The sequence below is a fragment of the Chamaea fasciata genome, unplaced genomic scaffold, assembly GCF_029207755.1.
Source record: "Chamaea fasciata isolate MVZ Bird 193981 ecotype frontalis unplaced genomic scaffold, bChaFas1.0.hap1 SCAF_3, whole genome shotgun sequence".
Classification (NCBI taxonomy): Eukaryota; Metazoa; Chordata; class Aves; order Passeriformes; family Sylviidae; genus Chamaea; species Chamaea fasciata.
In genome coordinates, this window is record NW_027094088.1 from 50353148 (window position 1) to 50376372 (window position 23225).

Here is a 23225-nt window from a genome sequence, read left to right on the forward strand (position 1 = left end):
CAGGCCTGTAAACCCTGGGAAAGATCATGTTACCACATAACCCTGCTGTGTGACACAAGCACATGATCTGAGCCAGCTGCTGCTAGTGGAGGTGAGGTGAAGGAGCTCAAAGCTGAGCTCTTCCAAAATCCACCTGTTCTCTGAAGGAGTCAATATTTAAGACCTGATTTCAAGGTGTGCAGAAACTCTGGCTTCTCATCCTGCCAGTGGGAGGACTGGATACCCAGGAACAGGCAGGAGCTCGTGGTCTAGGAAGATGAAATCTTTTCATACTGCAAGAAACTTTGTTGCACTGCACTTCATTTCTGAGTGCCTTCGGATTGTAAAGCTGTTGAGCAAACAGCCCCTTTTCCAGCATAAATCCCATCCATAAATCATATTGACAGGCCTTAAATATTGGGGTTTTATACACTAAGTTATTTCACTGCACAGATATTAGCACATTGTATAAAGACGTGCATTAATTGTTTACAATAATTAAATTTAACGATTCCTACGAAGTGCTAGTTGCAGTCAGGAGTTTACAAACATATTCAGACACTAATATCTCCCTGACTTGATAGTTTTAGCCCAAGGTTTTGCCCTTTACCTGCAACAGTCTGACCTCGAGCAGGGCTGGATTAGAGTGCATTTAACATCTGCCAAAAATGCCAGATTATTGGGATTATGGGGTCATATATCAGCCTAACCTCTAACTGAAGAAATGAAGGCACTTGTGGTTACTTACAATACACAGCGAAAACTGTGGAGCACATCCAAGCTAAACGAAAAAAAAAATAAATACTTGCTTGGGTCTGAAAACCATCTGGAAGAGCAATACTTTACATGGGACGCCCCCCCTTAATGTCCTGCTGGGATGCTGGGGCAGGGATGCGGGCATCTACGCCCGAGCCCTGTGTGCGAGGGCAGGCGCTTGCGGACACGGGGAAGGCTCGGGGAGGGCTCCGGGGCAGCCGCCTCTCGCAGCCGCCCTTCAGAGCCTGCGGGGCGCGGCCGACCCGCCGCCTGCGCAGGGGCACGGAGCTCTTCCGGACCCAGCGACGCGCTACCGCGCCGGCCCGTGAGCGGAGCGAAGCCTGCGGGGCGGGATGGGCAACCCCCTGCCCGGGGGGAAAGGAATAAGGAAGGAAGAGATGACATCCCGGCTCCCGAAAATCCCATGGCTGAGTCACGGCGGGCGGGGAGGCGGCGGGACTGCCCGATGGCGGCGCCCCCTGGCGGCGGTGGTGGCGGCCGCAGCGGTTGTCATAGGCCGGAAAGTCCCTTGCGCTCTGCCGGTGGAAATCCCCGGTGGGGGTTTTTTTGTGTTGTGTTTTCAATCTCCTTTTTTTTTTTTTTTTTTTTTTTTTTCACCCGGGCGCTTAAACAGAAAGGGAAAAAAAACAAGAAGCTGGGCTCAGCCCTTCATTCCGCAGCGGCGGCAGCAGCAGCAGCAGGAGCTCCGGCGGGGAGAGGGTGGAGAGAAGGGAAGGAAAGAGCCCTGGCGCGGTGGGGGTTGATGGATCCCGGGTGCGACTGTGTCCCATCGCCTCAGCCTCGCTGCTGAGCAGGAGTGGCGGCAGGATCGGCCGGAGGAGGAGCCCGCCGCGGACAGGTGAGCGCCGCTCTGGGCAGGGCACGGCGGGGCCCGGAGCACTTCAGCAGGAGGGCGCCTCGGAGACCAGGCGGGTCTGGCGGCGGGGCTCGGCCGTACCCCGTGTGCCGGCTCCCGGCCGCACCCCGTGTGCTGCCTCCCGGCCGGGCCGTGACGCTGTGCCCGCTGCTGCCGGCCCGGCCCGGCCCGGTCCCGCGGGGTTCCGCGGGTGCTGCGGCTGCAGAGCGGGCACGGCGCGGCCGGCCTTACTGCGAGTGCCGCGGGGAAATCCGCCCTGGAGCTTCGAGCTCATTTTCCTGGGAAGCTGGCGGCCCGTATTGTGTCCTTTCCACCTTGCATGCCCAGCCTCCAGCGGAGTAGTCGGTCAGGGAACTAAGAACGCGGAACACTCACTCTGTGTAAACTAGTCCTGTGGGATTTAAAAGATCCTCGGTCCTCATCTTCTGATTTAGTGAAGAATAGTACTGTGTTTTGGTTTGTACCGAGCAAAGACCCAGGCAGAAAAATCTATGGCGGCTTAAAAGGTATTAAGCGTGTTTGTTTTAGAAGTTTTAGCACGATATGGAAAAGTTAATTCATTGCCGTTTTCCAGATAGAGGACAGAAAATGAAAACGACTTTATGAAACCACTGGCAGATCTCAGAACAGTATTCAGCTTTACCGAGCCCAGCATCCTCAGCATTACACGTTTGGAAAGGATACGGTCTCTAATTATTGTTTACAGCTGTTCCTTTTGGGGAATTCCTAGTCAATACTTGTCAGAACGTTTAAGTAGCATAGCACACAAAGCACTATAAACTAATATAACTGTAGCTCAGTTTTCTATTTTTAAATCTCCAGTTTAGATGGCCTTTGAGTTCTGTTTGTTTCATCACATCGATTTTGAAAATAAGGGTTGCTTGACTTTTGCCTTGATTGACATTTATGACTAAATAAATAGCACAGGCAGTAATTTCCACGTGTAGAGGGGAAAAAATGCCGGTAGAACATAGTGTCGAATAAGTTAGTTTCAGTGAGTGCTTCTGTAAACTCAGTACTTTTTGTTGCTTAAAGCTGGAAATAACCATTTCAAGGGTCCATGCCGGTAGTGCTTAGTCATGTGATCAGTCTTTATTCGTGTAAAAAAAAATCCCATTGACTCAATGTTTCTACTAACATAAGTAAGAAATTCAGTATTTTGGTCATCTCAAAGCAAAGTAGAGCTGTGGTTATCATACAGATTAGTAAGGGGGTTTTATATTTCCTTTTTAGAATCATTCATACATTTAAATACAGGACTGCATAAATAGCATGTGTAAAACTATATTGGGGAGGAGAGTGGATGAGAAGATTTAAAGGCTGTGTGCTGGTGAGGGAATGATAAGAATACGTCATCTTTATTACCTAAAGGAAAGCTTTTCCATATGTTGCAAGATGTGACAGCTCTGCGCACAGTCCCAGGTGCTCTTAGGGTGTGCAAATGACATCACCCTAAAGTAGGACTTTGTGGCATCGCCTGTGTTATCTGCCTCTATTTAGGGCTTGTCGGGATGTCCACTGTATCTCGCCATCAGCTAGTTCTCAGAGAGATTATAGAGGTCAGCTCTTGGCGCCTGGAGTTTGAGGTCCCCTCTCACCCTGAGAGGGTCTTTTCGAAAGCTTTGTCTGGGCATTTGGAGGTGGATGTTGCCAATGGAAGTGTCTGGGCAAAGAGGAGAGAGCAACTGTTTCCCTGTGGGGAAAGAGGTGCTGAAACCCTTCTGTGCAAGAGAGGTCTTCTGCCTCCATAGACCTGGGAATGCCTTCCTGGTCAGTCTGCCGGACTGTAATTGTTCTTCTTCTCTCTGTGCCTCCTAACTCCCACCTCCATGAGAAAACTTCCTAAGAGTTGCATAAACAATTTTTAGTTGCTTCTTGTTTCCCTGTACTTGATGCCCAGAGATTGATACACATATACGGCTTGAATCTGGTCCCTTGATTCATAATCACAATGGTGGGTTCTCCTAATGTGACTAGTTGTACTCTAAACAGTTTAGGCATGCGTACTTTTATTTGTCTTGGTACAAATTTTTCTTTGTTTTTAAACAAAGCAAGAATGTTTGTGGACAGCATGGAGAGTCTCTCCCTGTAAAAACAGGTTATTGTTGTTGTTCCTACTGCAGTGCACAAGGCTTTTGAGGGATGTGGTCCCTACATTTGGCTCTAACTAGCCACAAAGCTAGTGTCCTCTGAATAGGTATTTCATAGAGAGTAGCAGTTTCTTTTGGGTTGGTTTTTTTTGTTTGTTTTGTTTTTCCCCTGCTGTACCCCAAGAGGCCAGAGTTACTGAAGAAAGGGATGCAGAGCAGTAAACATTACATGTCCTACTTTGGAAATATATTGGGGGTTTTGAGCCGAATGGAAATGCTTTTTCAGCTCTGTTGACTTACCACTGAGTAATAGTGGCACTGCAGTCTGCACCCCCACACACGGCACAAGCACATCTGAGCCACAGCTCTACCACTCACAAAATACAAAGAGCCTCAAGAAAAGTAACCTTAGTCTGTCCTTGAGTGACAAATTCCTCATCTCCCATATCTGGCCACTGTAAGTATGGGACTGATACTAGCACAGCTTGCAATTCTTTGGGCTCTTTCTATTCTCTACTGACCATCACTGCTCAGAATGTATGGACTGTGGAAATCTAAAATGGTCATTAACTGGTTATTTTGGTGGGTTTTTTGGCATGTTATCAAAACAAGAGTTTGAAATGTGCTAATATTCAGCAAGTCCATATGGGATTACACTGTGCAATTATAATTTAGTTAAGTTTCCAGGAGAATTTTCCCTTCCCTTGATTTTGCCGTCTTTTATCCTTATTTTGATTTAAATGCTTTTCTTTGAATGATGATACAGTTTCCTTAGTTATATAAAAATCCTCTTTAATATCACAGTAAATTTTATCAGCAATTGAGTGGGATAAGCTGACCAGTGTCTGTATCTGAGTAATGCAGAAAAGTTAGTGAATATGAGCTTTAAAAAACATTATTTATGGAAGGCTCATTTAGACTGCATTCACTCTGTGCTTGTTTTAGGCAAAACTTCATCCAGAGTTCCAACCTGAAAGTGCCTTCTCAATCTCTGCACAAGTGATAGCACTGTGGTAGGACACTAACATGCCAGTAAAAGGATTGTTTTTCATTTCAGATGTCGTCCAGAAACATGGCTGGCCAACACATCCTTCCTCAAGCTTTGTATCAGAGCAATATGCTGAAGGCTATGAAGATCAGAGAGAGGACACCTGAGGATCTAGTCAAACCTCCAAGTGGAATAATTCATCACTTCAGGACTATGCACAGATACACCATAGAAATGTTCAGAATGTGCCAGTTTTGTCCTCAGTTTCGGGAAACGCTTCAGAAGTCCCTGACTGACCAGGCTACCCAGACTTCACTGGAGCGCCAGAGGAAGCTCAACTGGTGCAGGGAAGTTCGGAGACTTGTTCCCTTGAAGACTAATGGTAAGTTATGTGCAGGTCTTTGCACTCACAGTGAAACAGGTGATACAAATGTAGCATCTTTATTAATAGCATCTGAGTTCACATTACTGAAACAGAAGCACATGGCTTTTAAAATGTGATGCCTTTTAATCTTAGTTTTGAAAATTAAAATTCGTTCCACGTGATGTACTGTCCTGAGGCTGTAGCAGACCCTTGCCCATACCACAGTAGGTGAATATTGTGGAAATTTCATAGTTTCATCATGTCAGTAACCTGTGGCATTTCAGAGTCAAGAACAAGGGAGGGAAACTTGATTTGGAACCCATTGCCTTCCCATGAATCTGACTGCTACATGTGGGCTGCCTCATCGGAAGTGCCAAACATCCTTTAATGCCAGGCAAGAGGAGCCTTCAGATGCTTTGAGTGACCAGGGATGCATTCCCACATATATTTAGCAGAAGCTAATATCTCCCCAGTAAGTCCTGCTGTTGTATCTGTCAGGCAATGCTTGCTTGCTTGCTGATCCAGCTTTAACAATAGTAACGGCAATAGCACTCAGAACATAGAGCCTCCCAGGAACCTGACATTGCTGTCCCTGGGGTCAGCGCCCCGCACTGGAGCTGCTCCCTCATCCTCAGCTCTTTCCTTTCCTCAGGACTCACTGGTGACTCCCATGTGTGTGGCTGACACCCATCTTTGTGCAACACAAATTTTGCAGTGCACTTTTCTTTCAGCAGTCAGTGCTGGTTTCAGGACTTGGCTTTTGGGTTACTCTGTGTGTGTATTGCATCAAGTGCTAAAAACGAAAAGGCACAGCATTAGTGCCAAGATTTCCTGAACAGGTTATGTTTGTCTACAGTCTTGAGCAGGAAACCTTGGCACATGACTGTAAGAGTCACTGGGCATTTCACATTCAGTGGAGGAAAGATTCAGTAATGGCTATGACTTACAGTCACGCAGCTGCAAACTTGGACTCAGGATTCCTTACAGCACAGGTTGCCCCTAACCAGGAGGAATAGACTGAGACAGTGAGGACATCAAAAAGATGAAAAATACATAGCTCTTTGCTCAAGGAGCAGATCACAGCAGTTATACAAACACTGGGTGTGGTGGACCTGCAGCATTCTTAAAGTCCATGTTGTGTTCTGTGTTCACTTCTTTTCATATCTGTTTGTATACACATTGCCCTTATCTTCCTAGTCCACATTTTTCCAAGTTCTGCCATATTTCTCAGTATGACTGTACACAGCTGTGTTGTACAGAAGCCATAAAAAGAGTCCCACTGAGTAGATGTCACTGCCCAACCCAAAGCCTGATGCTGATGTGCATATCTGTAACTGTTGTAGAGGTGCTGACTTTCTGGTGGGCTTTTTGGGCTGCCTCTGCATTGGTGTGAAATTCTTATGACTGCAGTTAGGGATGTGCACAGAAGTCATGGAATCTTGAGCTTTGGAAGGACCAGTGGTGCAGCTGGGGCAGGCAGTGCTTTGCAGGTACTGGCAAGGTAACATCACTCCAAGTGTTGCATCTTAAAAATTTCACTCAAACAGATTTTCTAGGAAAATGGACAATGTGTACAATTTTTGCCCAGGGCAAAGAGTAACCATTTTAGGATCCCCCATCCCCAGTCAATACAAATCCTGCATGGGTTAATGCTGCCTGGACAGACCCTTGATGGTGACCACATTACATTCAGCGACACTGAGCAACCTCCGTCTTTGTCTCATGACCATCGGCCAGTGTTACACGTGGGAGTAGTGTGGACTTGGATCCCACCCATGAGCAGGCATACCAGTATATATGAGATGCTGAAATACTAGGGCTGGCTGAGGGAAGGCAAAGCAAGGTTTGTGGTCTCCCCATACATTGAGCACACAAAGAGCTTGGCTTCAGTTCAGTGCTTCAGGGTCATTAAGTGCATGAGTAGGAGTGGCTTTGGAAACCTGTGGGTTATGCAAAGTCGTTGCATTGAAAGACCTTTGCAGGAGAAAGTAGATTGGACTGTAGGAGAGGATCTCCGAAAGAAGTGCAGAAGCCTGGAGAAGCCCTGTATTATCCCAGAAAACAACTTTTTTTTTTTTCTCCCATGTGGTATGAAAAATATTTTTTAAACATTCAGCTGCTTAACCAATAGATGTGGGAGGAATATGTTAGTTTTCTCAGTCAACATTGGGCTTTCTTCAGAAAATTCTGGGTTTTTTTCTGATTAAGGCTGTAGTTGTTGAAAACAGAGAAAGTATCTCCTACAGGATTTTTTGATCTATATTGTACCTAATATATTTGTGAATCTGTGCAGTGATGGGGTTTTCTTAATTAAAAAAGCTGTTTTGAATCACCACATATTCCTTTACAGACATCTGAATGGATGATAGAAGGAAAGTGGTAGGAGGTACAAAAATCGAAACTGTTTGGGTTTTTTCTTTTTTTTTTTATTTTAATTTAAAAATTCCATTATCTATTGGCTGTAGAGATTTCACTTGTATAATGAATTGGCATTCATTCCAGCTCACCCAGCCACACCCCCTGGGAAAGTCCGAGGGAGGCCACGCTGCACCCGCAGAACAAAAAGTACAACTGTTGCTCAATTGCTAGTCAAACGGTGTGGGGGAATTCCAAATGCTGTGTAAGGAATTTTGGGCAGTGCTTCTAAATAAAGAACCGAAAGTGAGCTCTCAGAGAGAAAAAATTAAATCTTATCTTTGCTCTAGATTTTGCAAAGGGAAAATTTTAATGGGATTAATATGTCATCTTTCTTGGTCAGAAGGAAACCCAGTCAGTTTTTCTGTCTTCTTGGTTGTTCCCTGATTTTTAAGCTCAATTAAGCAGCCTGCAAAACTGAAGTAAGCTTTGCAAGACAGCATTCAGAAAATAGAAGGCAGTTGCAGGAACCTGATATGCACCAATCCCATAACAATTTATGAAGCATTGAGTAGATTGTAGATATCTTATTCAGGCACTGGAGTCTGTTGTAGGCTTTTCTCTGCAATTTCACAAAGTAGCAAAAGCGTTCACAAATGGTGAAATTGAACTCATAATGTGTGTGGCAAGCTGGGTTTAATTCTTTGTGGGAGTTCTTTGGGTGGGTTTGTTTGGGTTTTTTTCACATGGGAAAAATCTAGTAGCTTTACCAGGGTTTATGTCTTCTATTCCAAGAAAATTGCTGTGGTTTCTTAGCATTAGGTGAATCTGTTTACCACTGTGGTAAACATCAGACCTAGTTTTGCATCTGAGGGCATGACAGTAGTGATTCTTGATGTCTCCCTTACAGGGAAGACATTCCCTTTTGAAGAAGATGGGTAGAGATAGAATTTGAAACCCAGACATAGCTGTATTTCTTGTCACACCTTTTAATTAAGTTAGTTATCTTCTGAGTTTCCCCTCTGAAACTACAGAATACCACAATCCTTCTTACCTGTAAAGAGGAATTTTACAATGCAGGGAGATTGTGTAAATGAAAATCAATTCACTGTTTTTCATTTACTGAGTTTTAATTTTGTGTTTTAAAAAACAGCCCTCTAAATAATATATGTAACAACCCAACACGCTATCATTTCTGAGAGGAAGGCCAGAGGTGTTTCTATGATTGCTTTACATAAATCACCTGCCATTCCCTTTCTGTCTCCCTTTTTATTACAATTCCTCCGTCAAGCACAGCGAAGTGCCAAGCAGAGCTCATCAGGGGATGTGAGGCTTGATGTTACTATAATATTTTCTTAATAGTTTCCATTACCTCAACCTCATGCCATTGGGTGTATATTTGTGTAAACACCAATAAGGGAGATTTACATCTTTTTTTGTAATTTTAATATTATTTTGTTGTGTTTAAAAAGCTATTTCAGCTGTGTTTGGCAGTTGTAGTTGACCCCAAAATTTGGTTCAAAATTTGACATCAGTCAAAGTTAAGTAAGATAGGTAAGGGCCATTGCTGGATGACAGCTTAACTTGGACTGGTACAGAGAAAAAACCAGTAGGGAGGGAAGTTTTTTCTTTCTGTCTCTGAACAGAGATCATAACTCTGGTCTCCTTTACAACCCTTCTGTCTGAGGCTTAGAGAGAAGTGCACCGGGATTATGTATATGTGGAGTGTGATTCTACTTCCAACAGGCTTGTGGCGTTTTATTTAAGTAGCCATTTGAAAATAATGCACTCTTTCTTTTTTTTGCAGGTGATGGAAATTGTCTTATGCATGCTGCATCACAGTACATGTGGGGTATTGAAGATATCGACCTTGTCTTAAGAAAAACATTGTTTAGTGCTCTCAAGGAGATTGACACACAGAACTTCAAGCTCCGCTGGCAGCGGGAGGCTGTTAAATCCCAGGAGTTTGTAGAAACGGGACTCCATTATGACACCCGGGTAAGGCAGCCTGAGGGAATGGTGCTGTTTTCTGAGTGCTTACCAGTTTTGCCTTGCTGATTCTGTTTGCTTTGTGGCTTCATGGATTCTGTCATTAATGGAGAGCAGTTCCCATTTCCTCCTTTGGAATAATGATATATATAATGATATAAATAATGATTATTTGAACACTGCTGTGCTGCAGCTGGTTCCTGACCTCCATGTCTTTGAACCATTGGTGACAGCTGTTTCTTTCCTCAGAACTGGGAGGAGGAGTGGGAATACCTCATTGAAATGACCTCCCCAGAAATATCTGGGGCTCGAAACAGGCTTCCCTATAATGCACTGGAAGAAATCCACATCTTCATCCTTGCTAACATCCTCAGAAGGCCAGTCATTGTCCTTGCAGGTGAGTTTCCTGGCCAGTCATCTCACTGTGTTCCTCTTGTGCTGTGTTAGTAACCTTAGTCAACAGCTGTTGTTTTCAGATGGATGCATTTCAGAACACTGTGTTTTCAGCAATTAATCTAAAACCCCTTTGTTTTCTCTTGCCTATAGCACATACTTATTTGTGTTTTCTTTTTCTTTTTTATGCAGATAAAGTGGTTAGAAGTTTAGAGTCAGGCTCCAGTTTTGCTCCTCTGAATGTTGGTGGTGTTTACTTGCCTCTCCTGTGGCCAGCTGAAGAATGCTACAGATACCCAATTGTGCTTGGCTATGACAACATGCATTTTACACCACTGGTGACTCTGAAGGACAGCGGGCCAGGTATTTTTCAAGTACCTCGTTTGGTATTTATGTTCCTTCTTCAACACCACTGTGCTAATAAAGTAGTTGAAATATGATTTGGTTTAGATTTGCATTTTTAAAGTTAAATAAGATTCATTTGAAATATATTCTTAAAATGTGAGCAGAAAGAGCTTTGTCTGTGAATCTGAGTAGAAACTAAAGGTTACCTTCAAGATACTGCTTGAAAGTAGAGAGCAACTTACCTGCTTGGAGGCTGGAATTGGTCAAAGGGTACCCTCTGCTTTATTGTGTTCTGGCCTCTATTCCGTATCATAAGTGAAGAAGCTTTGAAGAATGCAGTCTCACAGCAGGGTATCACTGCCTGGCAGGAATAATGAAATATATGCTTTACTATTTTGAATGCGTCTCTTCTGAGTGGACAGCAGTTCTCTAGGTTCAGGTTACAGCATCATCCCACCAAAAGGCATAACAAACAAAGATCTACAGCCCTGTTCCCATGGAGAAGATAGTTGCTATGAGGACATTAAAACTACTGTGGGATGGGGCTAAGTTTGTGATATAGCTGTGTCTGCAACCTCCCCCAGTGGTACCACATAGAAACTGATTGCTCTGCGCAGCTGTTCTCTTCTCTCTCAAAAATTTGGTGGTGATACCTCCATGTGTTGCATTTCATGGTTATTCCTAACTGGCTCTTTATGTGTGTGTGAATACACATATATATATATATGTGTGTGTGTGTGTGTTAATCCATCTTGTTTCTCCACAGAAATCCGGGCTGTCCCTCTGGTCACCAGTGAACAAGGCAGATTTGAAGATTTGAATGTGCACTTTCTGACAGATGCAGAAGAGAGGGAGAAAGAGCAGCTGCTAAAAGAGTACTTGTTAGTGATAGAAATTCCAGTGCAAGGCTGGGATCATGGTACAACTCATCTAATTAATGCTGCAAAGTGAGTGTCATTCCTTTTTCCTCAGAGTTTTCTTGTTTACAGAGGTGGGTCAAGCTGGGCAGCCCAGTGCATTCTTTTTGTCTTTCCTTCCTAGGTGGCCAGTGTGGTTACTACCTGAAATACGAATATTTTGGCATTACTGTTGAAATGTTTTGAAGTAGTATGAGCTGAGGCCACTCTCGAATTTAAGGGCAAAATTGTGTTCAGACTTAGCAAACTGAAATTAGCATTTTAGAAGAAGAAATCCATTTGATCAGTTTCACTGATTTGTGGATTACATAGGAGGTTGGCTGAAAAGTAGTTAAATGCAGGAACTAGTTAGCCCAAGCTCTTGTGCTTTATGTAAGGGCACATTGCACAATGGGCAGTTGGTGTAATTTTGGCTGCCCTGGGGAAAGTAGTTGGCAGTATGTTCTGAGCACAGATGCCTCAACACCCTGGGCTGTTCCGTGTGGCAGTAGGCAGGAAGCTGTGGCCAGTGGAGGAACCAGCGTCTCTGCTTGTCCCACTGATGGCTGAGCATCAGTAACATGCAGAGAGCAGCTGGCAACATCCATCAGCTTCTCATATTCAGTGGACACTGGCAGTGATGCCCAACCAGTCCCCTTAGAACTGACAGAGGGGAGTAACTCCCCATATTTGCTTCCACTACCACACGGAAAGAAATCTTTATGCTGTTGGCTGGTTCTGGTGTAGGGGCCTTGAAAATTGAAGTCCTTCTACCCAAAGGATATATCCACATGTAAAAGGCAGCACTTGAGCTTCCTAGTTGCTCTGCCTAGATGTTTTCTGGAGTATTGCCAGAAATGTTCTTGCCTCATCCTACCAACTGTGTCATGGTGAAGCTCCAGTGTAGGGTTTTCCCTGCAGCTGGAGGCAGAGTAAGGATGGTGTGATGGATGCTAGCATTGCATGCCTCACACTGAAGCCCCACAGTTTGTTAGAGGAATTCTGCTGGTGGATACAGACCCAACAGGGCAGAACCAGGAGCAGATTTTGTGATATGCTGAGCACACTGTAGGAAGGGCTTGTTCTTAGTGTGGGTTGGTGAAGAAGGGGGTCTTCTACTCTAACCTATGCTCAATTGAGCACTGGTCCTCAGAGAAATTCGCCATTTGGGGGACTTCCTGCTACTGAGAGATTACCCATATTCTTTGTGCAAACACCTCTTAGACAGAAAACTCTCACCTAGCAAAGCCTTTTAAGAGGACTTCTGTTTAGCATTGTGTCAGGGCATTTATTTCAGATGTGGAAGTCTCCGTCACTGAACACCTGCTTTTAAAATTATTTCCATTTACAGCAACAGTGTAACATTCCAGATCTTCTGTCTGAGTAATAAAGATGTGCATTAAATCTACATTTCCCTTCCCACATTGCTTGTATTTGCTTCCACACCCACCATCTGCTCTTTTCAACAGCTGATGCAATCTTCCTTTTTTTGGCTGTCAGGTTAGATGAAGGCAACCTACCCAAAGAAATAAACCTTGTGGAGGATTACTTTCAACTAGTGCAGCATGAATACAAGAAGTGGCAGGAGAATGCTGAACCTGCTAGAAGAGAGACATGTTCCAGGAACAGACCGGAACTGTCACTTTCCCAGCTCTCCCTCTTACAGATGAAATGTGAAACGCCGAATTGCCCTTTCTACATGTCTGTGAACACCCAGCCCTACTGCCATGAATGCTTTGAGCAGAAGTCCCAAGGAAACAAAGGAAGAAAGCAGACTTTCAAAGCAACACCTGAGAAGCTGAAGGCACCTGGGTCAGGCTCCTCCCGTGGGGATATTTGTGAACCTGGGGGATGGACATCTGAAGGGCCTGTAACAGAGCCTCGCTCTGCACCTCCGACTGCTCCAAGCCTTTTCCTGTACAGTGAAACCACAGCCATGAAGTGCAGGACCCCAGACTGCCCCTTCACATTGAACGTGCAGCACAATGGGCTGTGCGAACGCTGCTACAACTCCAGGCAGCTCAGTCCCTTCAACAACTTGGATGACCAGAGACACTTAGACTATGCCACATGCAAAATGTGCCGTCAAAAGGCCAAGAGGACCTTCAATGGTATATGCAGCACTTGCTTCAAAAGGTCTACAGAGCAGTCCCCAAATGGCAGTCCCGCTTTCCTGCCCACCTGCCACCAGAGATCAACATCTGACCCATCCCAGATCTCACAGATCCTCCACCAGCACTCCTGCCAACAGGCTCCCAATAGCCATCGCAAGGAGCCCCCACCACCAGCACTGCCTCCCGAGGAGAACAGGGGAGGCAGCCTCTGTAGGAAACCTGGTTGCAAGTTTTTTGGGACACCACAAAATGAAGGCTTTTGCACGCTGTGTTTCTTTGAGTACAGGGAAAACCATGGTAAGTGGAAATGGAGTGAGGCTTTGACACCCTTTGGCTGCAGATCAGCCTCCTTGAACTGTGAAGTTCTGTGTGTACTGGTTGATAAAAGGGTGGGGGTTAATGTGTGAAGAGAAGGTGATTTTCTGTCTGTTACTGTCCCATTGTGGTGGTTTAACCCCAGCCAGCAGCCAAGTCTCACACAGCCGGCTCGCTCACTCTCACACCAGCAGGCTCAGATAGAGAATCAGAAGCGTAAAAGCTGGAGAACTCATGGGCTGGGATAAAGAGAGTTTAATAGGAGAAGCAAAAACTGTGTACACAATCAAAGCAAAACAAAGAATTAATTCATTGCTTGCCATGGGCAAGCAGGTGTTCAGGCTGTGTCTTCTCCCAACCTCCCTGCACCCTCCCTACACAGCAGGGCAGTGTGAAAAGCAAAACAGGCCTTGGCTCTGTGTAAGCCCTGCTCAGCAATAACAAAAACATCTCAATATTATCAACCTTGTGCTCAGCACAGATCCAAAACACAGCCCCATACCAGCCACTGTGAAGAAAATTAACTTTACCCCAGAAAAAAACAGTATACCATAAAGGGCCACTTGGCAGCAGTGTGAGAAATCTGCGAAATCGCTTGTAAAACTTCCTTTCAGCTTTGATGGAAGCAAAATCAACTCAGTAGGGGATGGCTTTTGATGCCTCCCCATCATCTACTGCAGTCATGGTTTGGTATGAATTTTCTTCACAGCTTGACAAGTTGTAGAGATCAATGAGGGAAATGCTGTAAATGTATGGAAGGTACTGAAAATCATTTATGTTAGTAAGGTGTTTAAAAAGCCTCAAAGAATCTGCAGATCTCTGTCTGTTCTGGATGTAACATATAATACTCTGGAGTAACTGCTGTAGTTGCCTTGACAAGCAGAGCAAGTAGAAAATGACTGTAGATAATTAGCTTGTATTTTGGAGTAACTTAGGAGTGTGTTGTTATACTCTGCCTTGAAATCTTCCTTAGTAATACCCTGTGTGTGCATGCATGCGTGTTCAAAGACTGACTTTCAAAATTCACAGGCAATAGTCTGTGAATAAATCACAGCATGAAATCTTCATCTTTCATGCTACTGCCCTGTTTCACAGGTAAAGAGCCCTTAGGTATAGAGCCTGAAAGGCATATGTGAGAGAATTATTACTTATCTCTTCAGACTGTTTTATTGCTGATAAGTTTGCCAATACAAATAAAGAAACATAGAATAGGTTGGGTTGGAAGGGACCTTTGAAAATCATCTAATTCAACCCCCCTGCTGTTGGCAGAGACATCTTTCACAACAGTGATCTTTCCACATGCGTTCAGATTAGGGAACTTCTGTGCCAGTTGTAATACCTTATTTTCCAGCATTTCTCACAATGAATTTTTTTTTCCTTCTGATTGTGGAATATATAAGATTGTTTCATGAGACCAAAAAGTACAATGCACTTTTTTCCCTTAAGCACTGTACCACTGTACTTTAGTTATCTGATGTGACTGAAATGAGGGAGGCGGGGTCACAGGTGACAGTCAGAGTGAAGTCAAAGGTGAAATTTGTCTTCACTTCTGTGGGTTTCCTACTTAGGGCAAGTTTTTCCCAAATTATCTGTTTCAATAACTTATATGAAAATCAGGCTGCATTGACACCCTTACTTATGTAACATGAAGAAAGGTGTACCAACTGCAGGGGTGCGGGTGTCTCAGGATTGTCAGAAACCCATGTTTGAGGCTAGTTGATCTTTTTAATTTATTTTAATTTTTAAAGTGGGGAGGTTTTTATAGCTGCTTTGGGTCATGAAAGAGCTCCTGTTCATGCTTTGCATTACAGACAGTGTTTTGCTACGCCACCAGAGGAGATCTCAGAGGAAGTCTTCAGCAGCAAATCAGACAGGGAGCTCCGCTGCCAGCTTCCGTAACACTGTGTCCTGCCAGCGGCGTGACTGTGGCACCCTGGGCAGCTCAATGCTCGAGGGGTACTGCCAGAACTGCTTCATTATAGCCCAGAACCAGCGATTCCAGGAAGCCAGAAGGACAGAAGAACAGCTGGTGAGACAGTCAGAAGTAAGTGTGAACTTCTCAAAATCTTCCTCTCATTTAGCGCTGCATGTTTTTCTCTTGTGGGAGCAACTTGGGATCAATGCTAGAAAATCCCCAAATGACTGCATCTTAACTATCATGGAAAGACAAGTGCAGAGCACTTCATCATTTTTTCTGCTGCAGTTGAGGAGCACTTGTAGAAAGCAGCACTTGGTTTAGGGTTGTCATGGCCATGCTCAGTTTTACCTCAGCTGGGATTTTGCCAGCAATATCAGTGGAAGCAACTGGACCAACAGCTAGGTTGTTTTGTTGATTGCGGAGGGATTTTCATTCTTACCCTTAGAGCTGTGCAACTGTGTTAAGGGGTTCAAGTTGCATTTTTGATTGAGTCCATCACAGATAACCTTTGTTCCAGATAAGGCTTTTTTTAGTTTGGTTTGTTTCGGTCCTTTTGGAATTGGGGATTGCCAAAGATGAAAAGACCAATATTTTTTCCCAAGAAATGATAGCATTTGTGATTTTCTTTGGTAAAGCTCAACTTGGCTCTTAGTATTGCACTTTGTAGAAGTGCCTCTGAACAATCCCCAAGTGGTTACCTATACAAACCACGAGCAGAATATAAAGGAAATGAAAAGTCATTTGTGTTGCCAGCACAACGACTGACAATGTGTTCTAATATTTTTCAAGAGAACAGGGCAGCACAGAGATGTGCAGCGAGCAGCACTGAGTTCCCAAAAGAGACAGTGTGCTGTGGCTTCGTGTAGAAACAACCTGGCCTGCAGAAATGATGACCTGTGCCCAGAGTGCCGGCGCCTTGCTCAGCTGCCACCATCGGGGAGTGCCACGGAGCCAGTCGCACAGGAGCCTCCCAAGCAACGCTGCCGAGCCCCTGCCTGTGATCACTATGGCAATGCCAAGTGCAACGGCTACTGCAATGAATGCTTCCAGTTCAAACAGATCTATGGCTAGTGGGGAACAAGAAAGCGATACTGGCTACTTCCTTCACTGAAATGGTGCTACGTCCAAAACACTTAACAGTCCTGGAAGTGGGAGGGTGGGGGGAAACATAAGCTCTCTGCTCAGATCATGTTTATTCCCAAGAATGGGAATAAATTTCTACTTCCTCTAAACACTGCATACAGGGACTGCTAAGAAGGTCACATTGCCTTCTGCACAGAGCTCTCGTTCATGACTAAGCTCCTACAATTCCATATTTAATTCTTGGACTTCCCTGGAGGAAGTGTGAAGCATTTGAATCCAAAGAACTTCCCAGTTCTGCCTCTTTCTCAATACCTCCCCTCTCCCAGGCAAGGAGCCATGTCTACTGTCGAGGTGCAGGACCTTTTTATGTTTGCATACATCAGCCAGGAGCAAGTCTTTCCTGAATGGGATTACCCAGGACAGACTGATGCAACTTCCAGTTGACATCTGAAGAAATGTGGTTTGGTTTGCCCGTGTCCTTGCTGTTCTTACAGAGCTCGCCAGGGCGGGAGCTCCCGCAGGCATTTACGGTGATAACAGCAGGCAGTTCTGTTTTTGCAGGGCCCTCAACAAACCACAGCCACAAACAGGACCAGCACTGGTTTGCTCCTTTAACATGCTTAACCTAACCAGCATTTAGATCCTTTCCCAAGACAGCTGGAAAGACAGAAGCTACAGAAGAAATGCATGTGATGGGGAAAATGCATACTGCCATTCCCCACTGGTGTGGAAGGAATTACCTCCAAAAGACAAGAAAAACCCCAAAGCCCTTTGTCTTCACTTCTGAAACGAGATTGACTCTTGTCTCTCTTGCACTGCAGCTGTCCAGGAGTATGTCTGTGCTTTTCATACCCTCCCTCCCCATTTTTGTCACACTTTCTGTCATCCTTTATGTGATTCTGTTACCATGCAAACAGCTGGGAGCTCAGTAACAAGAGTTCTTCAGGGTTGAGATTTTACTCCTGGAGTTTATGCATCCACTTCTCAATCTGCAATACTTTCTTTAGCAACTTCAGCTTTACCACTGTGCCTGTTACCTGCTTCTCTCTTCTCTTTTTACACCTTTTTAAGTTTTCAGCATCTGTTTTGCTGCTATGATTTTGGAAGCAATACCTCTTCTAACTTGCTTCTCAAGTTTAGAATTTTTTCTGGTTACTAAGAAAAAAGTTTCTAAAAAGAAAAAAAAATAAATAATTCGTGACTTATTTCTGTTAAATTTTATATATTTTGTGAACCTTAATGTGAACGTATGTTTTATTAAAATATTTATATTATTTGAAACAATGCAATTTGAAATTTGCACAGCTAGGATTTTTTTACATATATTTACTCTAGTGTTGAAAGTTACATACGTAAATGTATAATTGAAACACTTTCTCTGGTATAAAGAAATAAATTATTGAAGGATTGAATTTGTTGTTTTTATATCTTTGAGAGAGAGCATAGTTGAGGATGGAACACCCCTTGAAGGAAGCCTTCAAGTGTTCAGTACTACCATTCAGCATGCTACCGACTGCTCTTTGGTGCAGATGATGTAGCCAAGTGCTTTGAAGAGGTGATAACTTGCTGTAAGTGGGTGTTTTCTCAGGGAGGGCTCTTGGTTCTGTTGAAAGACCTGGGCATAAGGACTTGGCTCCTGTGGATTTAGAGTATTTTCAGTCCCCAGAAGAATGAGTGTGGGAGCACTGTGGATGGTGCAGGAGCAGACTGCAGCAAAACCTAAGCTACACTGACTTGCCTTGGCTTTCTGTGTTAATCCATCCGTTATTTCAAGAATTCCCAGCAAGTGGTGCTTGAGTGCCACCCTGGGAGGCGGTGATGGCAGCACGTGATCCCAGTCTCCACACAGCTGTGTTTGCAGCCCCAAAGGCACAGACCAGGCCTACAACCTTCCCTCTGCCAGGGACAGCTGGGAAGCCTTGGCATCGGAGTTGCTCAGTAGCTCATGAAGAGCAACTTGCCAACTGCTGTTTGAAAAACTACATGAAAGGGGTGTTCTCATCCCAAGCTCAGCCTAACCAAGCCTTCCTGCCAGGGGATTTCTGCACTGTAACTCCTGTACTGGCACTCAGGTGTTTCAGACCTCTGCCTAGACAGGCAATACTGTACACTATCATGGCTTTTAGGTGTTGCTCGTGACCTGAAAGAAAAATATGAGTCAAGGCTGCAAACATCCCTGTGCAGTTGAGGACACTTTCTAAGAGGCTGACCTCTCAGCTCAGTTGCTGTCTGTCCTGGTTAAATCTTTAATCTATAGCCCAGCTCCCTCTGTACTCACAGGGCTTACCTCTGCCTTCAGAGCAAACAACCTAGAAGTCAGCCTATGCCCCCCAGAGCAGAGCCTGCTGGACCTACCAACCCCATCTCTACAGCATATTGCCCTTCTACAAAATCTCACTCTGCTGACCAGTACCCACCTTACCCTTTCTTTACAACTCATGCAACTCACATGTCCCTGCAATTCATTGAACTTTGCACCAGGCAGACACTTCAGTGGTGAAAGAGCAGGCAAAGATTGGGAGGGAAGTCTGCAGCCAGGCAGCGGGAGATGGAGGCAGCTCACGGCATCCACTCAGCAGCCACCAGCCCCTGCTTACTGAAAAGACAGAACCTCCATCATGACACCCTCTGTGTCAGGAGGCTGATTTACTCCACTTGCTGTTAATTACAGCTTCTGCAGAGAGGAAGGATTTCAGATCGAATGCCCCAGATCCCACTGATTTTTCTCTGCTGTTTTCTGGGCCCATTACTCATAACCCTTGTGTCACATGAGGCTGGTCTCATTCTGAAGCTCCCATGTAAATGAGTGCCCAGTCTGTCTCTTGTGATTTACTTGTGTGGGAACATTAAAGTTAGTGGGGCCTTTTTAAAAAAAATACTCTGGTATTTCCCTTATGTCCCAAGGGGATTTTGACCCTCTTGATGCTTTCTGCTCTTTGCCCAGACAACTCTTAAAGTTCATCTATTTTTCCTTCCTGTTCTGCAAGAGAGAACTTTTGTTTGGAGTGTCCCTTTTTGTGACCACTTCACTTAGAAAAGAAGGATCTTTTCTAAGGCACATATCTTTGATAGTCAGAGATTTTTTTTCTTAGTAGAAATTCAAAACTAGTAGAGAATCATAGAATTGTTAAGGTTGGAAGAAATCGCTAAGATCACTGAGTCCCACTGTTAACCTAATACTACTAAATCATGGCCCCAGGTGCCAGATCCACACCTTTTTTGAACGCTCCCAGGGATGAGGACTCAAACATTTTCCTGGGCAGGCTGTTCCAATGCCAGATAATCATTTCAGTGAGGGAATTTTTCTTGTTACCTAATCTAAAACTCTCCTGGTGCAACTTGAGGCCATTTCCTCTTGTCCTGTCACTTTTACTGGGGAGAAGAGACTAACTCTCACCGGTATACAACCTCCTTTCATGTAGTTGTAGAACGTGATAAGGTCTCTCCTGAACCCCTTTTTCTCCTAGGTAAATAATCCCAATATGAAGCAAATGGCTTAATGACTGCTTATATTACACTGGAATTCCTTATAATATAGCTCAGGAAGGGATGGCTGTGCAGGCTTACACATTCATTTTATTTGGGGAAGAGATACTTCAGATGAATATAAGATGATCAGAATATTATCTGTGTTTCTGGATTTCTCAGGGATATAACTACTCAATTCACAGATATCATGATATAGAGAAGAAGAAAGCACATAGTACATTTTCAGTGTAGAGAGTACATAGATTAATCTTTTGATATTTCAGTGCTCTAACTGGCAAGAGCAGTCTTGGCAGGTCTGAAGTACCTTGGCATGATCTGAAGTACTAGGCCACTTAACAAGTTTGGGATCATGAAACAGCATGTACTGTGTTAGATTGAAATACCTAACATTGAGCTACTGACCTGATAGCCATTTTGCCAGACGTCTTTCATCCTGATGTCCCTGCACTTGCTGCAGACTGTCCTAATCTCTACCACTCCATTCCTCAAACGTGTCTGAAGTCAGTTAAACCACTCCCATCTGGCAGCTATGGCCTTTACACTGCCAGTGATAGGCATGGGAGAAAGGGCAGTTCAGTGGTTAGGACAAACACACAAAAATAGGCCCCCATAATGAGACCAAAGCTCTTGGGATACGCTGAGGTGTTTTTCCCACCTGGAACTGGGATATTAGACACTCAGCTCCTCTTCTGAGCAGGCATGGCAGGAACTTTTGAGCAGCTATGTCAAAAGGATAGTCAACCTAGCAAACAAAAATTATAAACTTATCCTGCTAATCTCTAGCTGTGTTTAGCAGGCCAGTGAGTAAGCAGGGATATCTGGTAGAATCAAGACCTGGCAGTCCATGTGTCCAGGCTGATGCTTTTTTGAGAGTCTTGCTGAGATTTTGGCAGCAGGAAGGCTTCTGCAGTGTGGGAACTGGGATACAGACTCACCACAGGTATCCTCAGTACCTGGAGATTTTACTGACAGAGATCATGAAGGACTTTTGAGGCTGAAGGCAGTATTTGAGAGGATTCATGGAGACTTCCCTAGTGTTTAGATGTTGAATATGCGTTTTGGGTATAAATCCCCCAAAAAACCATGCTGAGCATAATTTTGTGCACGTGAGTTCATCATGGTGATATAATGCGTGGTTTGTTCAGGTGAGAACCACAGGGGAGCAGTGGCTGCATAATTTTATCCTGCGTACTTGAGTAGGAGATTATAGTGTAATACGTACATCACCAAAAGAGAAAACCACAACACACAAAAAAGTTATAATTTCAGACTGTATTAAACTGCAAAGACCCATTAAATTCTGGAGTTAACATTACATTGGAGTGCTCCATTTCTCAGGTCCCACATCTAACACACAAACCTGTCAATGTTGGGAGCAGATTCAATGGACTAAACTAAAGTTGTTCAGTCATTCCTGTGCTGATCCTCTCTCTCACATCAGTGATAAATACTCTTAGCATCAACCCTTGCCTGGTTCAGAAGGGTTGTTCTACCTGAATAGTAAGAAAGACAAGGGGTTTAATTGAGCTGCTGTTTCATTAACTTCCCTTTCCTTGACCATCTGTGGTTATTTTGGAAAAGACTGCCTCTAGCTCTCAGGTGGGTTATTCATCTAGCTGTTCAATGCAGTAGGACACAGCCCAGTCCTGCAACTACACAAATGTTACCAACTTCTCAAGCTGTGGTCAAGCCAACTCACTGAGTCTGCCCAGCTTCCAGCAGCTGCCTGCCACTGCTCTCTGGTCAGAGCCATGGCTGTCCACCCACTGCCTCCCAGGCAGCCCAGCACTCTTGCCAAGGGCTCTTGCAGCCCTTTCCCACTAAACAGCTGCTGTAGGAAACCTGGTCAGCCCCATGTGATTACATCTCCGTTTGTCAAGATGAATGTCAATTGGAAAAAAGCCTCTCTATATATGTACATATATCTATACTTAAAAAAAAAAAAAAAAAAAACCAACAAAAAACCCAAACCTATTGTCCGTCAAAGACAAATCTAAAATAAGAGAAGGTAATTTTGCTTGGGAGTTTTATGATGATTTCTTTTTGTACTAATCTTAATTTTCAAAAAAATTCCCTCTATCTAATACTGAAAGACAGTCTACAGCATGCTATCCACACTGCCCCCTCCTCCAGCCTCCCTAAAGTGAATATTATGAACACAAACTCTCCTCCCTGCCACCACCCCTGATCTCTGAGAGCAATGATGCTTTTTATTACTGGTTTGGCTGGTTTTTTCCCCACAACTTTTTTTTTCTTTTGTTGGGGGGAGGTTAAGCCCTAGTACACATACATGGTGTTGGACAGGAATTCAGATTTCCCCTGGTGCATTACCGGGGAAGTGGGATATTAGGTTTTGTTCTCTGTTCGTGGCTCGATGTCAAGGGATTCATGTGAGCTCATAGAAATGCACATCATGAGTTAGTCCAGTTCCCAGCCAGTACAGTTTTTTAAAAGAACCACTACTAGTTGTCATGACAAGACAAGAAGGAGTCAAAATCCCCTTCTCATTTACAATGTAAAGCAAAGCCAGTGTGCTGGGGATCTGCCAAGAGGAGCACAACTCTGTGTGGTGCCTTGTGCTTTGAAAACAATGCTTTTCCTACTGACCTCTGTCAGATACACTGCTGAGCACTGTGAGGCAGAATTTGGTCATGGCATGAAATATGGCGTGGCATGAGATTGTCTGCTCAGAGATCCCACATGCTAGCACTATTTTTTGTAGGACTCATTTAATTTCCTGTTTCCTGACGCTGGTGACAGAAGAGTGTGAACTGCAGTGATGCTAGATAAACGTCTTGCTGCAAAATCCAGTAACATTTGAATTTATGTAAAGCTGTAATAATTCAATTTGCTTCTGCAACTTTACTCCAGCTGTTCTGTTGGGCATTTGGCCAGATATTATACAAAAATAGTCTGTTACTTCTTTTATATGTTATGGAGTGAAAATATGCACTCCCACTTACACCTTCATGATGGGGAGGAGAATCAGAAAAAAAATTAAAACTCATGGATTTAGATAATAACAGTTTAATAACTGAAACAAAGGAAAATATACTAGTAGTAGTAGTAGTACTACTACTACTAGCAAAACCAAGAAAATGATAATAATAATAATAATAGTCATAGTAATAGTAATTAAAAAGAAAAGAAAAGAAAAAGAAAAATTAAAAAGAAAAAGAAAAATTAAAAAGAAAAATAAGTGATGCACAACATCACTGCTCACCACTGGCCAATGTTCAGCCAGTCCCTGAGCAATGAGATATTCTGTAGAATA

The 23225-nt window shown here is 44.0% G+C and overlaps 1 protein-coding gene across 1 annotated transcript; it reads left to right on the forward strand.

The window, feature by feature from the left end:
• The first annotated feature begins 952 nt into the window (after positions 1-952).
• Positions 953-17858, forward strand: TNFAIP3 (TNF alpha induced protein 3). Its single transcript, XM_066178954.1, has 9 exons — positions 953-1594; positions 4760-5072; positions 9217-9407; positions 9648-9795; positions 9984-10154; positions 10903-11083; positions 12533-13443; positions 15273-15505; positions 16169-17858. The coding sequence occupies exons 2-9, from the start codon at positions 4760-4762 to the stop codon at positions 16448-16450; spliced, it is 2430 nt and encodes an 809-aa protein (XP_066035051.1). The 5' UTR covers positions 953-1594; the 3' UTR covers positions 16451-17858.
• The last annotated feature ends 5367 nt before the right edge of the window (positions 17859-23225 follow it).

What these genes read in the sequence shown, in the direction of transcription:
- TNFAIP3 (XM_066178954.1), top strand. Translation starts at nt 4,760, where the DNA reads ATGTCGTCCAGAAACATGGCTGGCCAACACATCCTTCCTCAAGCTTTG. An exon ending in TGTTCCCTTGAAGACTAATG is followed by an intron (nt 5,073 to 9,216) that starts GTAAGTTATGTG and finishes TTTTTTTTGCAG; the next exon opens with GTGATGGAAATTGTCTTATG. An exon ending in TGAGTACAGGGAAAACCATG is followed by an intron (nt 13,444 to 15,272) that starts GTAAGTGGAAAT and finishes TTTGCATTACAG; the next exon opens with ACAGTGTTTTGCTACGCCAC.